The sequence below is a fragment of the Triticum urartu genome, chromosome 7, assembly GCF_003073215.2.
Source record: "Triticum urartu cultivar G1812 chromosome 7, Tu2.1, whole genome shotgun sequence".
NCBI classification, from domain to species: Eukaryota; Viridiplantae; Streptophyta; class Magnoliopsida; order Poales; family Poaceae; genus Triticum; species Triticum urartu.
The window spans coordinates 608,256,422-608,270,216 of record NC_053028.1 but is presented as its reverse complement, the minus strand read 5'-3'; the positions used below and the strand labels follow the sequence as shown (position 1 = coordinate 608,270,216).

The window sequence follows — 13,795 nt, the reverse complement described above, 5'->3', positions numbered from 1 at the left end:
GATGTTGATATGTCTCAATGTACCTATAATTTTTGATTGTTCCATGCTGTTATATTATCATTCTTTGATATTTTATAATCATTTTATATCAGTTTTGGTACTAACTTATTGACATAGTGCCAAGTGCCAGTTCCTATTTTTTCCGTGTTTTTTACATCACAGAAAATCAATATCAGACGGAGTCCAAATGCCACGAAAATTTACGGAGATTTTTTATGGAATCGGAAGAACATGTTGGGCCCTGGTTGCACATGTGTGGAGTCCTGAGGAGGGGACAACCCACCAGGGTGCGCCAGGAGGCCCAGGCGCGCCCTGGTGGGTTGTGCCCACCTCGGGTGCCCCCCGGACCGCCTCTTTGCTCTATAAATAACCCAAAAATATCAGAACCCTAGGGGAGTTGGCAAAATATCCATCCAGCCGCCGCAGTGTCCAGAACCACTAGATCTAATCTAGACACCATCTTGGATGGGGTTCACCACCTTCATTGGTGCCTCTCCAATGATACGTGAGTAGTTCTTTGTAGACCTTCGGGTCCGTAGTTAGTATCTAGATGGATTCATCTCTCTCTCTCTCTCTCTCTCTCTCTCTCTCTTCCTCTCTCTTGTTCCTCAATACAATGGTCTCTTTGAGATCCATATGATGTAACTCTTTTTGCGGTGTGTTTGCTGGATCTGATGAACATTGAGTTTATGATCAGTCATATATTTTTATATCCATGAAAGTTTTTTGAGTTTCTTTGATCTCTTATAGCCTCGTATTTCTTCTCCGACATTTGGGTTTTGTTTGGCCAATTTGATCTATTTATCTTGCAATGGGAAGAGGTGCTTGGTAGTGGGTTCGATCTTACGGTGCTTGATCCCAGTGACAGAAAGGGAACTGACACGTATGTATCGTTGCTACTAAGGATAAAAAGATGTGATCTATATCTACGCAATAGATAAGCGGATCTTGTCTACATCATGTCATCGTTCTTATTGCATTACTCCATTTTCCATGAACTTAATACACTATATGCATGCTGGATAGCGGTCGATGTGTGGAGTAATAGCAGTTAATGCAGGCAGGAGTCGGTCTACTAATCTTGGATGTGATGCCTATGTAATGATCATTGCCTGGATATCGTCATAATTATTTGAGGTTCTATCAATTGCCCAACAGTAATTTTTTTACCCATCGTTTGCTATCTTTCTCGAGAGAAGCCACTAGTGAAACCTACGGCCCCGGGTCTTCTTCCTCATATATTTCTTGCGATCTACTTTTTCTTTGCATTTTTATTCAGATCTACCAAAAATACAAAAGTACTTTTCTGCACTTTATTTTATTTACGATATATTATTTCAATCTACTACAAATTTCTGGCATCGTTACCTGAAAGGGATTGACAACCCCTTTAAGACGTCGGGTTGCGAGGTGTTGTTATTTGTGTGCAGGTAACGTTTACATTGTGTTTCTTGGTTGTCCTACTGGTTCGGTAACCATGGTTTAATCACTGAGGGAAATACCTACCTTCACTATGCTACATCATCCCTTCCTCTTTGGGGAAATACCGACGTAGTCCTAGCAGACAAGAGTTTTGTGGCGCTATAGTCGGGGAAAAATCAATGCCACCGCCCTGCGCTCGTCCATCTAGACACGAAGACACAGGAAGATCGGTTGTGCGTAGTACCTGTCGAACAGGCATGACATAGCGTAGCACCTATCGTCCAGGCATGACTTGACATCTCCGCTGAAGCTCCATGCAAGACAGAGCCTCTGCATGCCTCCTACCTTTGTCTTTCAGCGATGCTCCACAAACTATGCTCCCAAGAGAGAAACAACATCACAATGCCGCCATTGTCTGATCTATAAGACGAGATCCTAGAGTTTCCCCTGGAGCTCGACAGTAGTTACACGACGATGCGTTTGTCAAGGTAACGGCGTTGAACACAACCATCGCCCACTGTCAGCTCGCTTTTCACTGGCAACTATGTCTCCCCGACTCGCGGCCGGGACTACATGACGGATCTCGAGATCAGACCACCCAGCATCAGGCGGACCACCTCCGACGGAGGAGATGGCCACCACCGCCAATCTGAGGTCCACCCCGTCGCCGCTCGCCCTTCGCGAGGACGTCGCCGCCGTGCCACCGAGCCCTGAGCTCGCCCGCCGCTGCCGCCTTGATAGGCCACCCCACATCGGCCATCCCCGAGCATCAGAGAAAACGTGCCCCGCCGCAAGCCACCACGAGGGGTTTTGCGAAGGTCTGGGAGGGTGGCGGGAGGGGAGGGTGGCACGCACCGCCGCCCGAGTCACCCACGGGAGGGATGACGCGGGGGCTCGGATGTGATTTGGGAGGGTTCGCAAGTGTGCATGTCGTTGGTAGGGTGCTTGTATACCCCACAAAAAAGGTAGGGTCCTTGTATAGCATTTCAATTTCTTTTGTGTTTTTAGACCATATACTAGTTTCTTTGAAGAAAAGTTGTATTAATAAATTTGTCTTGCATGCTACTTATGGTCACATTAATTTCTTTTAAACAATACAAGTGCAGTCTCTTAAAATTGTGCAAATGATAATATAGCTGCAAATTGTGCAAATGATAATATAGTGTCAAACACCCGGTTGGCCTACCTATTTGTGAGAGAAAAGTAAGGTTTGTATTGAACACTTGCCTCAAAACAAGTCTCAACTTTATTGATATGTGCCAAAGAAACATGTTCATAACGGGAACTTGATTTTCATGGTAAAAGTAGTTCTTCGACAATATTCATCAGAACATGCCCATATGGGCTCGAATTTCAAAGAAGATCTCATCACAATGAACACAATGACGAAAGCATATTTTGATTTGGCGAAGTTTTTAAAATCGATGCAATTTTTCATCCATGGCGCCGACCTCGTCTTGTTTGAAATTTGAATGCATGTGTGTTGCCGGTCTTTTCATTTATAGGTTGGTCCATCACTAATGTATTTTAGAGTGCTCTTGCATGTGGGATGCGCTTCCTTACATCCATAGGTTGATCCATCACTAAATTTACATTTAGAGAGCTCCTGCATATGGGGAGCACCAACTCAACGAAAAAGGAAAAAAGAGTTGCAAGTGTGGGGGAGAAATTCTCAGGCAACGAGCGGGCCTCCTCGGAGAAGTCGGATCCCAACAATCGCCTTATCTTACATCCTACATTTTTAAGAAGTTGATCCCCACTACTACCAATTCTCTTAACATGCACACTGTCCACATCATCATCATGCCACATCACCATTCAGTTTGCAAATCATCTTAACATGCACCTAGTCAACTCAGCCATGCAGCCACATCATCGCATCCCTGGCTGGCTTTGTCCCTGAAGAAGGGTTCTCAACGCATCAGTTCCTTTCTTCTTCACGCTGCCAGCCATTATTGCTACCGTTTACATCTTCCACTATCCCACACGTACAAGATTAACTAACCGGGTAATCAAGCGGCCGGCCGGCGGTTCATTACCCGTCCGCTTCCTGTACTTTATAGTTGTAGGTCCCCTCACGTCTTCTTCCACTTCCCAGTCTACGTCGGCAAATTTCTACTCTAGAAGGCGGTGTCAATCTGCATCTTTGTTATGTGGTTGCAACGCTTGTCGGAAAATTCACTGGTAACTCCGCGGGTGCAGCAGCTGCAGGTGCCACCGTTGCTCTCTGTCAACCTCAAAGGTCTGCCTCACAAATCACGATTCGTTTGTTTTTCTATATCCATTATTCCATTGATTGTTGAGAGTATGTAGAATAGCAGAGCACGCGCTAGCTTTTGGTGTTGACGAACATATTCTACCGGTTCTCATACGTAGCCGGGGTGGTAGCCAGCCAATTGCTATGTCCGTGACGGACCCGCATGACGTACCTCCACGTGCGAGCGCGAGCGCCATGGAGTGCCCGCCTGAATCCGACACCGAGAACTACAGTCCTGCCCGTCGCCGTGGAAAGTGCATCGCCCTACCTTGCCGACTCTTTGCCCCCCGAAGCGTGGGGTGACAGGCCCGTGCCACCAGGCCCGGCAGCACAGGTGCACGCGCGTCCCCTCTTAAGCGTGTCGCCAGCGATGACAGTTACCCGTGTGGGACTAATAAAATGTAAAAAAATCAAGTATCCGTACTTGTTCTTCAAAGCACTTAAACAACTCAAAAACACTAGCCATGCGCGCACGCACATAGATCGACATGGTCGGCAAAGGGCAGACGCACCGATCGAACATAGTGTGTACGCGAGTATTGTCTTTTCGGTGGCGGTCATTTGAACATCGAGCAATGCAAATGCGGACATAAACGTACATACAATCATCCTATCCTATAAGCACCACTGTCTGAGATACCGAACCGGCATAATATCTTGAGATTAATAAAATAATCATGAGCACCTTGGTAGTCGATGAGAACGCTTATAACAAATTCAAACAAAAAATGCAAGAACCAGTACCAAACTTAGGACCTAAACCCTGATCAGCTGGTTCAACCATAAGCAAACTAATCATCTGAGCTATACTCAGTTCACGGTGGCGGCCATTTGCGAAGACTAATTATGCACGCTGTTAGAATGGAGAGACAGGGATTGTTGCGGAATAGTTGGTGTATTTCTTGCACCCCATGGGCATATATATAGGAGTACCTGATCGTCTTGGAGTACAAGGCAAGATAGAATAATATCCTATGCTATCCTAGCTTTCTTAATAATTACGATACTCAACATCCCTCCGCAGTCACAACGGTAGCGACGCAGACGATGAGACTGGAGAAGAATCCGGAGGCAAGCCAACGGACCATGTTAGAAGGGAGAGAGAGGAATTGTTGCGGAATAGTTGATGTATTGCTTGAGCCTCATGGGCATATATATAAGAGTGCATGATCGTCTTGGAGTACAAGGCAATAAAGAATAATATCCTACGCTATCCTAACTTTCCTAATAATCATGATACTCAACACATGCAACTGAGGGCGCCTCGCTATGTGACCGCGCAACAAAACTATGAATGAATACATTTCGCACTTCTGCAGCAGGAGAGAGCCAACTAATCTAGTCGTCTCTACTCATGTGTATTCGTTATTTCTTGAAAATTCAAAACTTCGTACAAGTACTCCCTCCATCCGGGTTTATAAGGTCCCCTCTTATTTTGGCCTTAAGTTTTTTTATGGAGAAACTTTCAATCCGATTCATCATTTGGCATGGCAGTACAATGAACACCGGAGTAAAAAATATACTCAAAGCAACCGTTTATTTATAGGGACTGTCATCAATTAGAAAAACCAATCATGGGGAACCATGCTCTTTCACATACATAATTGATGTAAATATAGCATGAATACTTCATAAACTATAGATACGTTAGAGATGTATTAGCATCCCAAACTTAATTCATGCTCATCCTCGAATAGGTAAATGATAAACAAATAATTTATGTAGTGTGAATGCTAGGGTAGAAAAAACTTTTGCTCACATAGGCAATGATAATTCTGATAACAAGTCACATCAGTCCATTAACTTCAATATATCATAAAGTTGTAATGTAGTATCTAACGAATCTTTCAAGATTATATTGCAAACATAAAGCAACCTAGTATGCATTCTTCTAATAGAGCTCATTGGTTTAAAATAGAGATGAGGTTTATTTTGAGAGGTATATATTCGAGAGCATCAAATGAGAAGTATGTATAGTTGGGTTTCCATCTAATCACGAATCGTGAGTAACCTTTTTTCTGCCTTTTTGCGTTCTAAGCAGTATAATTCAGAATACCTTTTTTGTTCCCTTTACTTTAACATGGGTGCAAGGAACAATACCATTATCCTTCCTGATGTTTTTGTACATATGTTTTCAAATAAATACATTAGATGTTTAGGATTTTCTTCAGAAGTACTTCTATGATATCATAATTTTGTTAGGAAACAGGCGTTTTGTGAATAATAGTGGGATTTTGTAAAAAGTTACTACAATTATCAAATAATTGGATCTTGTTAGGAAACAGACACTTCCATATATACAAAAAATAGTAAGTTTAAGTTTTATTAGTTCTGTAGTTATATGCATTTCTTACAATATAGGGCCTAATATTTTATTTTTCCCTGGCCTGCAAATTTCAGGAGACGGGCCTGGTCCCACCCGACCACCTAGACTGGTGAATCAAACTTACCTACAGTTGGGCTCGCGCCCGCTCTGCCGCGCGCATTCATGACGACGTGTTAGATGTGAGGTACAGGGTCGGGGCAGGAGCCTTTCATCGTCCTTGGTGACGTGTGCTACAAGCGCTCGTGTGTTCAAGCTAGCCTTGCTGTCCTCTGCGCCCAAGTATTTGGAGCAACAATATGTGGTAGAGCACCTTTCGTTCATTAACATCCATGTAAAATATTTTAAGATAAATGAATATTTTTTGTGAGTTGTAAAATAGTAGATCGGAAACTAATATGATGGAAAATAGAAACTTATATGATGGAAAATAGTCCCGGGGGCCATAGGTTTCACTAGAGACTTCTCTCAAGATAGCAAATAATAAGGTGGGTGAACAGATTACTGCCGAGCAATTAATAGAAAAGCACAAAGTTATGACGATATCTAAGGCAATAATCATGAACATAGGCATCACATCCGTGTCAAGTAGACCGAAACGACTCTGCATCTACTACTATTACTCCACATATCGACCGAGTCCTGCCAGCATCTAGAATATTAAGTTCATTAAGAACAGAGTAATGCATTAAGTAAGATGAATGATGAAGAGGAATTTACTCAAGCAATATGATGAAAATCCCATCTTTTTATCCTCGATGGCAAAAATATGATACGTGCCTTGCTGCCCCTACTGTCACTGGGAAAGGACACCGCAAGATTGAACCCAAAGCTAAGCACTTCTCCCATTGCAAGAAAAACCAATCTAGTTGGCCAAACCAAACCGATAGTTCAAAGAGAATTACAAAGATATCAAATCATGCATAAAAGAATTCAGAGAATATTCAAATAATATTCATAGATAAGCTGATCATAAATCCACAATTCATCGGATCTCGGCAAACACACCGCAAAAAATTATTACATCGAATAGATCTCCAAGAACATCGAGGAGAACATGGTATTGAGAATCAAAGAGAGAGAAGAAGCCATCTAGCTACTAGCTATGGACCCATAGGTCTGAGGTAAACTACTCACGCTTCATCGGAAGGGAAATAGAGTTGATGTAGAAGCCCTCCGTGCTCGAATCCTCCTCCGGCAGGGAGCCAGAAAAGGTCCCTAGATGGGATCTGATGGGTACAGAAGGTTGCGGTGGCGGAAAAGTGTTTTCGTGGATGCCTCTGGTGGTTTGGGGATATTTGGGAATATATAGGCGAAAGAATTAGGCCAGGAGGGTCACGTGGGCCCCGCAAGGGTGGGGGCGCGTCCTATCCCCTGGGCGCGCCCTCCGTCCTCGTGGCTGCCTCGTAGCTCCTTCCACTTTATCTCTAAGTCTCCTGGTTGTCTTCTGGTCCATGAAAAATCATTACAAAGGTTTCATTCCGTTTGGACTTCGTTTGGTATTCCGTGTCTGTGAAACTCAAAAATAAGGAAAAAATAGAAAGTGACACTGTGCTCTAGGTTAATAGGTTAGTTCCAAAAATAATATAAAATAGCATATAAAACATCCAAAACAGATAAAATAATATTATGGAACAATCAAAAATTATGATACAAGTCGAAATTTCACAAGCTAATTCAAAAACTAAGTGTAGAAGAAAATTCAGTTATCTACTAATAGAACAAAATTCAGTTCACTTTAGTGTTCTATAATGAAATGAAAAAAAACAGTTAACTACTAATTTCATTCATTTAACTTCACCTAATTAACCCACTGTACCACTACCACTAGCAGCACTAGTAACCTAAGTGTAGAAGAAAATTCAGTTAACTACTAAGAGAACAAAACTTAGTTAACTTTAGTGCTATATAATGATGAGATAAAAAAAATCCAGTTAACTATTAATTTCAATCATTTAGGTCATTCATTTAACTTCACCTAGTTAACCTATTGTACCACTACTACCAGTAGCGCTACTAGCCTAATTAACTTAGTAAAACCCTACTACCCTCACTAAAAAACATCTAATTAACATCTACTAGTACCACTACTGCCCTAACCTAATTAACATCTACTAGTACGACTATATACTACTAGCAGCACTGCTGCAACATTTTCTTCAGTTTGTTCTTTCAAGAAAAACATCTATGAAAACAAAAACCCTATTTAAACCCTACTGCCCTACCTAAATTTTTGCTCTAAACCCTACTGCCCTAGATAATTTTTTGCTCTAACCTAGCAAACCTAGTTAACCTAATTAACCTAGCTAGTTAACTTAGGTAACCTAGAATAATATTTTCTGACCTAATTTGATACTTAGCTAATTTTATATATATGAAAATAGCTACCTAGATTTTATACCAAAACCTAGCTATCTAGGGTTCATACCAAAACCTAGGGTCCATGCTTAAACCTAGGGTTCATAACTAAATTCACCTTAGTAAATTAACCTAGAGAGGAGGGTGGGGGCTTACACAGAGGGTGCTCGGAGGAGACGGTGGCAGGGAGGTGCTCGAGGGAGACAGTGGCAGGGAGGGCGTCAAGGGTGGATTCAGTGGCGTCTACAACAGCTCCGACGGCGAGGGTGGCTCCGGAGGCGTCGAGGGCGCGCGGCTCCGGTGGCGGCGACGGCGCGCGGCTCCGATGACGGTGACGGAGGCAGGATGGCGAGGGAGCAGGGACGGCGAGGGAGAGGTAGGAGACGCGAGAAGAATGAGGAATTGGGGGAAGGAGGGACGCCCGTGCAGGGGCAAGTCAAACATAACGGCAACGCAGTTTCTGCAACAGCGCTATAGCTACTTAGCTATAGTGCTGTTTGGTGGACTGCGCTACTAGTTTTGCTAAGTTAAATATAGCGCGTGTAGCGAAAACACGTTGCTACAGCGCTTTCATAAACATGCGCTACTGCTATTGCTTTCATTTTTTTCCATTTTCTTTAATTTTCTTTTTCTTTTTTCTTTTCTTTTCCTTTTCTTAGTTGCAGCGCTGTCGCCTTAAAACACGCTACTACTATTTGCTTAGCAGTAGCGCGGTGTGTAGACGGGTGCTACTACTACTATACCTAGCTTGTCTCCAACGATGTGGCAGTTATAGTAGTAGCGCTTTTTATTTGGCCGCACTACTACTATATAAATAGTAGCGGGCTTGTTCTCCCCGCGTTATTGTTTGGTAGTAGTAGCGCCTTGTTTTAGCCAGCGCTACTAATAATCCTCTGTGCATAAGGTTTTCCCTAGTAGTAAATAAATTCTTGGCGTCTTCTGTGTGAGGCATGAATGTTAAAATTTTGACTCACATCCAAGGGTCAAAAGAGGTCTTGTAAATAGTGAGACTTCCATGCACCATTCACGTCAAAAAAATAAGCAACACGGTGTAGTCTGCAATCTCTCTTCAGCACGCTGGGGCGGAAGGATGGTCCTCACAGGATCCAAGTCTTCATGGAAATACCGTCATCAACTCTGTAAAATTATCCCTTCCTTGACTAGCGCCAGCCCGTTTTCTACCGCTATCCACACAGCGGACACATTGCCGGTAAACACTATATCCAACAAATTCCCACTGGGGTACTATTTTCCCTATCGCAATCAGGCACATAAGCCCGTCGGAGCATCAAGCAATCGCCAAACTTGTTTTGCTAGAAGTTCTTGGTTGAATGCACGCACACGATGTAAACAGATACCACCCTTTGACTTAGGCAGCATCATTTTGCGCCAATTCAACTAGGCCATCTTCCTTTGTACTTTCTTCACCATCTACTAGGTGCTGAATATGCTCAAAACATGTTGGACTAGCTTGAGCCACCGACTTGATCAATATTTTCTTGTTCCCCGAAGACATCTCTCCCCCCCCTTAACTTGCTTCCAATACTTGAAATCTACACATTGCAGCTACACGATCAAATGCTTAACAAAATATGTGGCATATGGCCTAGCTTGTTACAGACATGTTTTTGACATTTGAATTGAAACAAATACCGATTAATGCAAAGGTCATCCCCAACAGCGGCAGGGAGCTAAGTGGAAGTTCTCACAGGCATGACCCGTGCACTTTTAATTACAGGTATGGGAACAACGGCATAAACACGGCCTTGGCGAGCCGGGGTGTACATGGTGAAGGCAGAACCTGATGGAACAGCCGAGAAGGCTGAATGAACGTATGGGGTGCGGTTGCCAGTGTGCCTCTTTCTCGTCTTTGCAACGTCAAACATAGCTGGCTTGGCACCGATCATACCCGTGCTATCACTAGGTGTGGAGCGTTACCTCAATCGACTAAGCCGCAGTCTTTGAGACCAAAGATCGCACATGCAGTGCTATATATCTACTCTTTACTCAAATAGAACCCATCATCCAAGCACCTTCTCGTTTGCTGCAACTCCCCCGTGCTCCTCAAATAGATCCATGCTAGATTCAACATATATAGTATGACAAACTTTCTTAAAACATTAAGCTCACTAGACAAAATTTCATGGAATACAAGGCTACAAAAACTCACAAGTTTCTTCCTAAATATGAATACTATCTAGGCTAACCTAACAAAAAGATATTGCACCAACAAGCAACGGATCGATCCAAACCTAAATTACAAAGAAATCATGGAACATAGTCCCGATCAAGGAACTCCCTCAAAGGTTCTTCTAGTGCCTCTGTAACAGCTTCCCACCCAGCAGTCGTTGGGTAAGTCTCATCCCAGTAGAAATTCTTGTCAGGATTCTTGCATAGGTTGTAGAGGCGCTTCCCTGAAGGGCTAACCTGTCCACAGTACCCCAGCTCGGTGGAAGCCTCACAGCAAGGTGTCAGCTTGCGCTTGAAATTGTTTGACTGCTCCGACCCTTCACCTGCATACACACAGTTCCAACAGACGTTGAATAAAGTGCATACATGTGAAACCAGACTTAATTTGCATCATGCGTGTGCAGACATATAAAGTACGAGTACTTACCCGGGGCGTGATTAACGATGTCAGTGAAGGCAGTGTAGAGGTCCAGTATGTGGGCATTATTCTTGTTCCCCATCAGGTGTTCTATATTGTTGTTATGCACAGTTGCGGCATAGTTTGCCAGAAGGTCGCATGTCGTGTAGTTGTTCGCACTAGTCCGCAAAGGCGTGCAGCCAATGGGATGCATGTTGTTCACTAGTACCTTTCTCACACCTAGCCTCTGTTGCTTCCCCACGTTCTTCGCAATCTCAGTCGTCACGTTCCCAATATAACTATCAATCTGCATGCAAGAGATGTTACTTGGTAAGAAGCTGGGTATATAGTAATTGCATACTGGTTAGTGTTTGCAAGTTTGAGTCTGCTAACTACTACTCACATCATCGAAGCTACTCAAGAAGGCATTGTCGACGTTGGCACCAGTCATGTAGTCACTGCCGGAGATGGAGACGAGAGCGACGGAGCTCTGAAGCTGTTGTTTTGAGATGACCCCAGTATTAAGTAGCCTCGTGAAAGCATTAACCTGTGTGGCAAGGGTCGGCACCTTCTTGTCCGGCACCTCGTAGACGCCAGCACCGCCGAAAGCAAAGGTCATGCCAGATGGGTCGCAAGATAGATGTGGCGTGAGCCTGTACGATGGAGGGGCTTCACTGAGGCCCAAGATCCTTGCTGCAAGGGAAATAAATCAATAAATATGAAGGATTACTTTTAGTACAACACATATAAGATTGTAAGGGTCGGAACTAAATGATCTAGAGCCTTGATATGATGGATTACTTTGGATGGTCTTAGATATAAGGTTGTACGTCCTCAAAAATATTTTTTCTATCTAGCATACCAGTATATATCTAGCTACGTATCGATGAAGTCAGATTGAATCCAATAGTTGGAAAGGCGTCCAGTTGGAACAGGAGTCGCAGATCCACGGGAGTTGAGATAGGAGCCATAGGGATAGCTCCATTGACGCCATGTGTCGGTCTTTGGGAGGTTGCCGTTGTCGACGAAGCCATCGCCGAAGACGAACATGCTGGACCATTGGTTCTTTGACCCCTGATCAGCCGAAGGTGTGCCTCGAGCCTCCACACGAGCCCCTGTAACGTAGATCAATCATGTCTTAGTGCATGCATGAAGAACATGACGTGGTCGAACTAACATGTATACTTGTAGATCGCGCTAGCAAGGAATATCTAAAAGCTAAAGCAAGGCAGTAATGAGTTAATGATGTGCATTACCACCCAATGCAAGGACGACGAGGAGAAGGGAGAAGACGGTCGGCATGAGCTTCATGGTTACGAGGCCCCGGGAGGCGGCTATGGGGAGCTAGATGGTTGCGGCCGTGCATGAGCCTATAGCTATATTTATAGAAGATTTTTCTGGTCGGTAGGTAGGTACGTATTGCACATGGAGTCAGCAATCCCACGTACGTACGCTTGTAGCTATAGCCGCGGCCAGACTAAGAATGCATGCGTCAACGTGGAGACGAAGAAACGTCTTGGGAAACCAATAGATACAAGAATCGTGTGTAGCAAACTTTGAACGACAGGTAGATAGAATGGTGCGTCCTACCTGTACCTGTTAATTTGAAAGTCCTACAAGGCCACCTGGATTCAGGAATCCTTGTACAAAGTTCTACCCCTGCACCTCGATTCAGGAATCGGTTGGGCCGCAACCTGGAAGTCACACCGGAGGTGAGAGAGAGAGAGAGAGAGCTCCTTACCATGCATGATAAAATCATAGTTTTAAATAGCACTTAGCCTGTTAGCGGCGGACCCTTTCTAAACCTATAGCGTGCTATTGCACGCCATTGTGATGTTATAGCACGCTATTTCAAATGTTTGTTCGTGTGTTTGGATTAATGTTTTAAATAGCGGGCTATGTCAAATAGCGGCGGCCCTCCAAATCAGCTCCTATAGCCAGCTATTTCGAAAGTTTAGCGGGCTATAGCCCCGCTATAGCTGGGCCATAGCCGGCTACTAAAAAGTTTGGTTTGGACCAAAGACTCTTAGCGCAGGACGTCGTCTAAACGCTATAGCGTGTGGGGTAAACACACTAAGATACTTATAATTACTACAATCCCAAGTACAATATGACTGCTATATAAAAACATAGTGCATGCATTTTGCAATCGCTGCCGAGTTGGGCATTTTGGAGACCAAGCTACATGCATACCTTAAAATCCAAGCATGTAATGTGTATTTTTATAAAATTTCAGAATGAAATACTTGAATTGCGAGCTGCACAAATAAAACCATTGACGTTCAGAATGAATACCTCGTTATATATATGCATGCATGTAGAAAATACGAAAAAAACTCATGTCATCAAAGTTTTCATCAAAATTCAATATTCAAAATGCTTTATATCTCAAACCATCGGTCCAATTCGAAATTCATTTGAGAGGTACAGATACTCAAATAGTTATAATCAGTACGGTCTGACCAAGTTGTTCTGGTCTGTATATTGAGAATAGTTGTTAAAAAGTACGCAAAATATTAAATAAAACCACCATTTTATCTTGGCAAAAGTTATATTCAACAATTTTTTTAACTTTTGTGTACACGTGCATCATTACACTAATTTTGTTATTTTCATCTTTTGCGCTACAGTCAAATTGTTTGGGCAAGACAGTTGGCGAGTTGCTCAGGTTGTCATGCTCCAAATTTTTTAAGATAGTAGCTCGTTCGAATTAAGGTTTGGTGTTTTCTATGTTGTTATCTCGAGAATAGGAGTTCATTCACATGATTCTTGCTCGGTTTACAAAACAGAAAAATCATGCATTAATGTTTTACAAAAACACTAAGTTTAAGTTTTATTAGTTCTTTAG

General features: G+C 43.2%; 1 protein-coding gene across 1 annotated transcript; it reads right to left on the bottom strand.

Moving 5' to 3' along the window:
• Positions 1 to 10,628: 10,628 nt before the first annotated feature.
• Positions 10,629 to 12,258, bottom strand: LOC125519215 (GDSL esterase/lipase At3g09930-like). The gene is made up of 5 exons (XM_048684088.1): positions 12,204 to 12,258; positions 11,828 to 12,062; positions 11,351 to 11,636; positions 10,978 to 11,254; positions 10,629 to 10,873 (listed from the first exon to the last, which is right to left on the bottom strand). The coding sequence occupies exons 1-5, from the start codon at positions 12,256 to 12,258 to the stop codon at positions 10,629 to 10,631; spliced, it is 1,098 nt and encodes a 365-aa protein (XP_048540045.1).
• Positions 12,259 to 13,795: the final 1,537 nt, after the last annotated feature.

Bases quoted from the DNA above. Each gene is read 5' to 3' on its own strand.
- LOC125519215 (XM_048684088.1), bottom strand. From the start codon at position 12,258: ATGAAGCTCATGCCGACCGTCTTCTCCCTTCTCCTCGTCGTCCTTGCA. The intron at 11,637-11,827 runs GTAGCTAGATAT...CCTTGCAGCAAG, and splicing joins CAATCTGACTTCATCGATAC to GATCTTGGGCCTCAGTGAAG. The intron at 10,874-10,977 runs GTAAGTACTCGT...GTGTGTATGCAG, and splicing joins CATCGTTAATCACGCCCCGG to GTGAAGGGTCGGAGCAGTCA.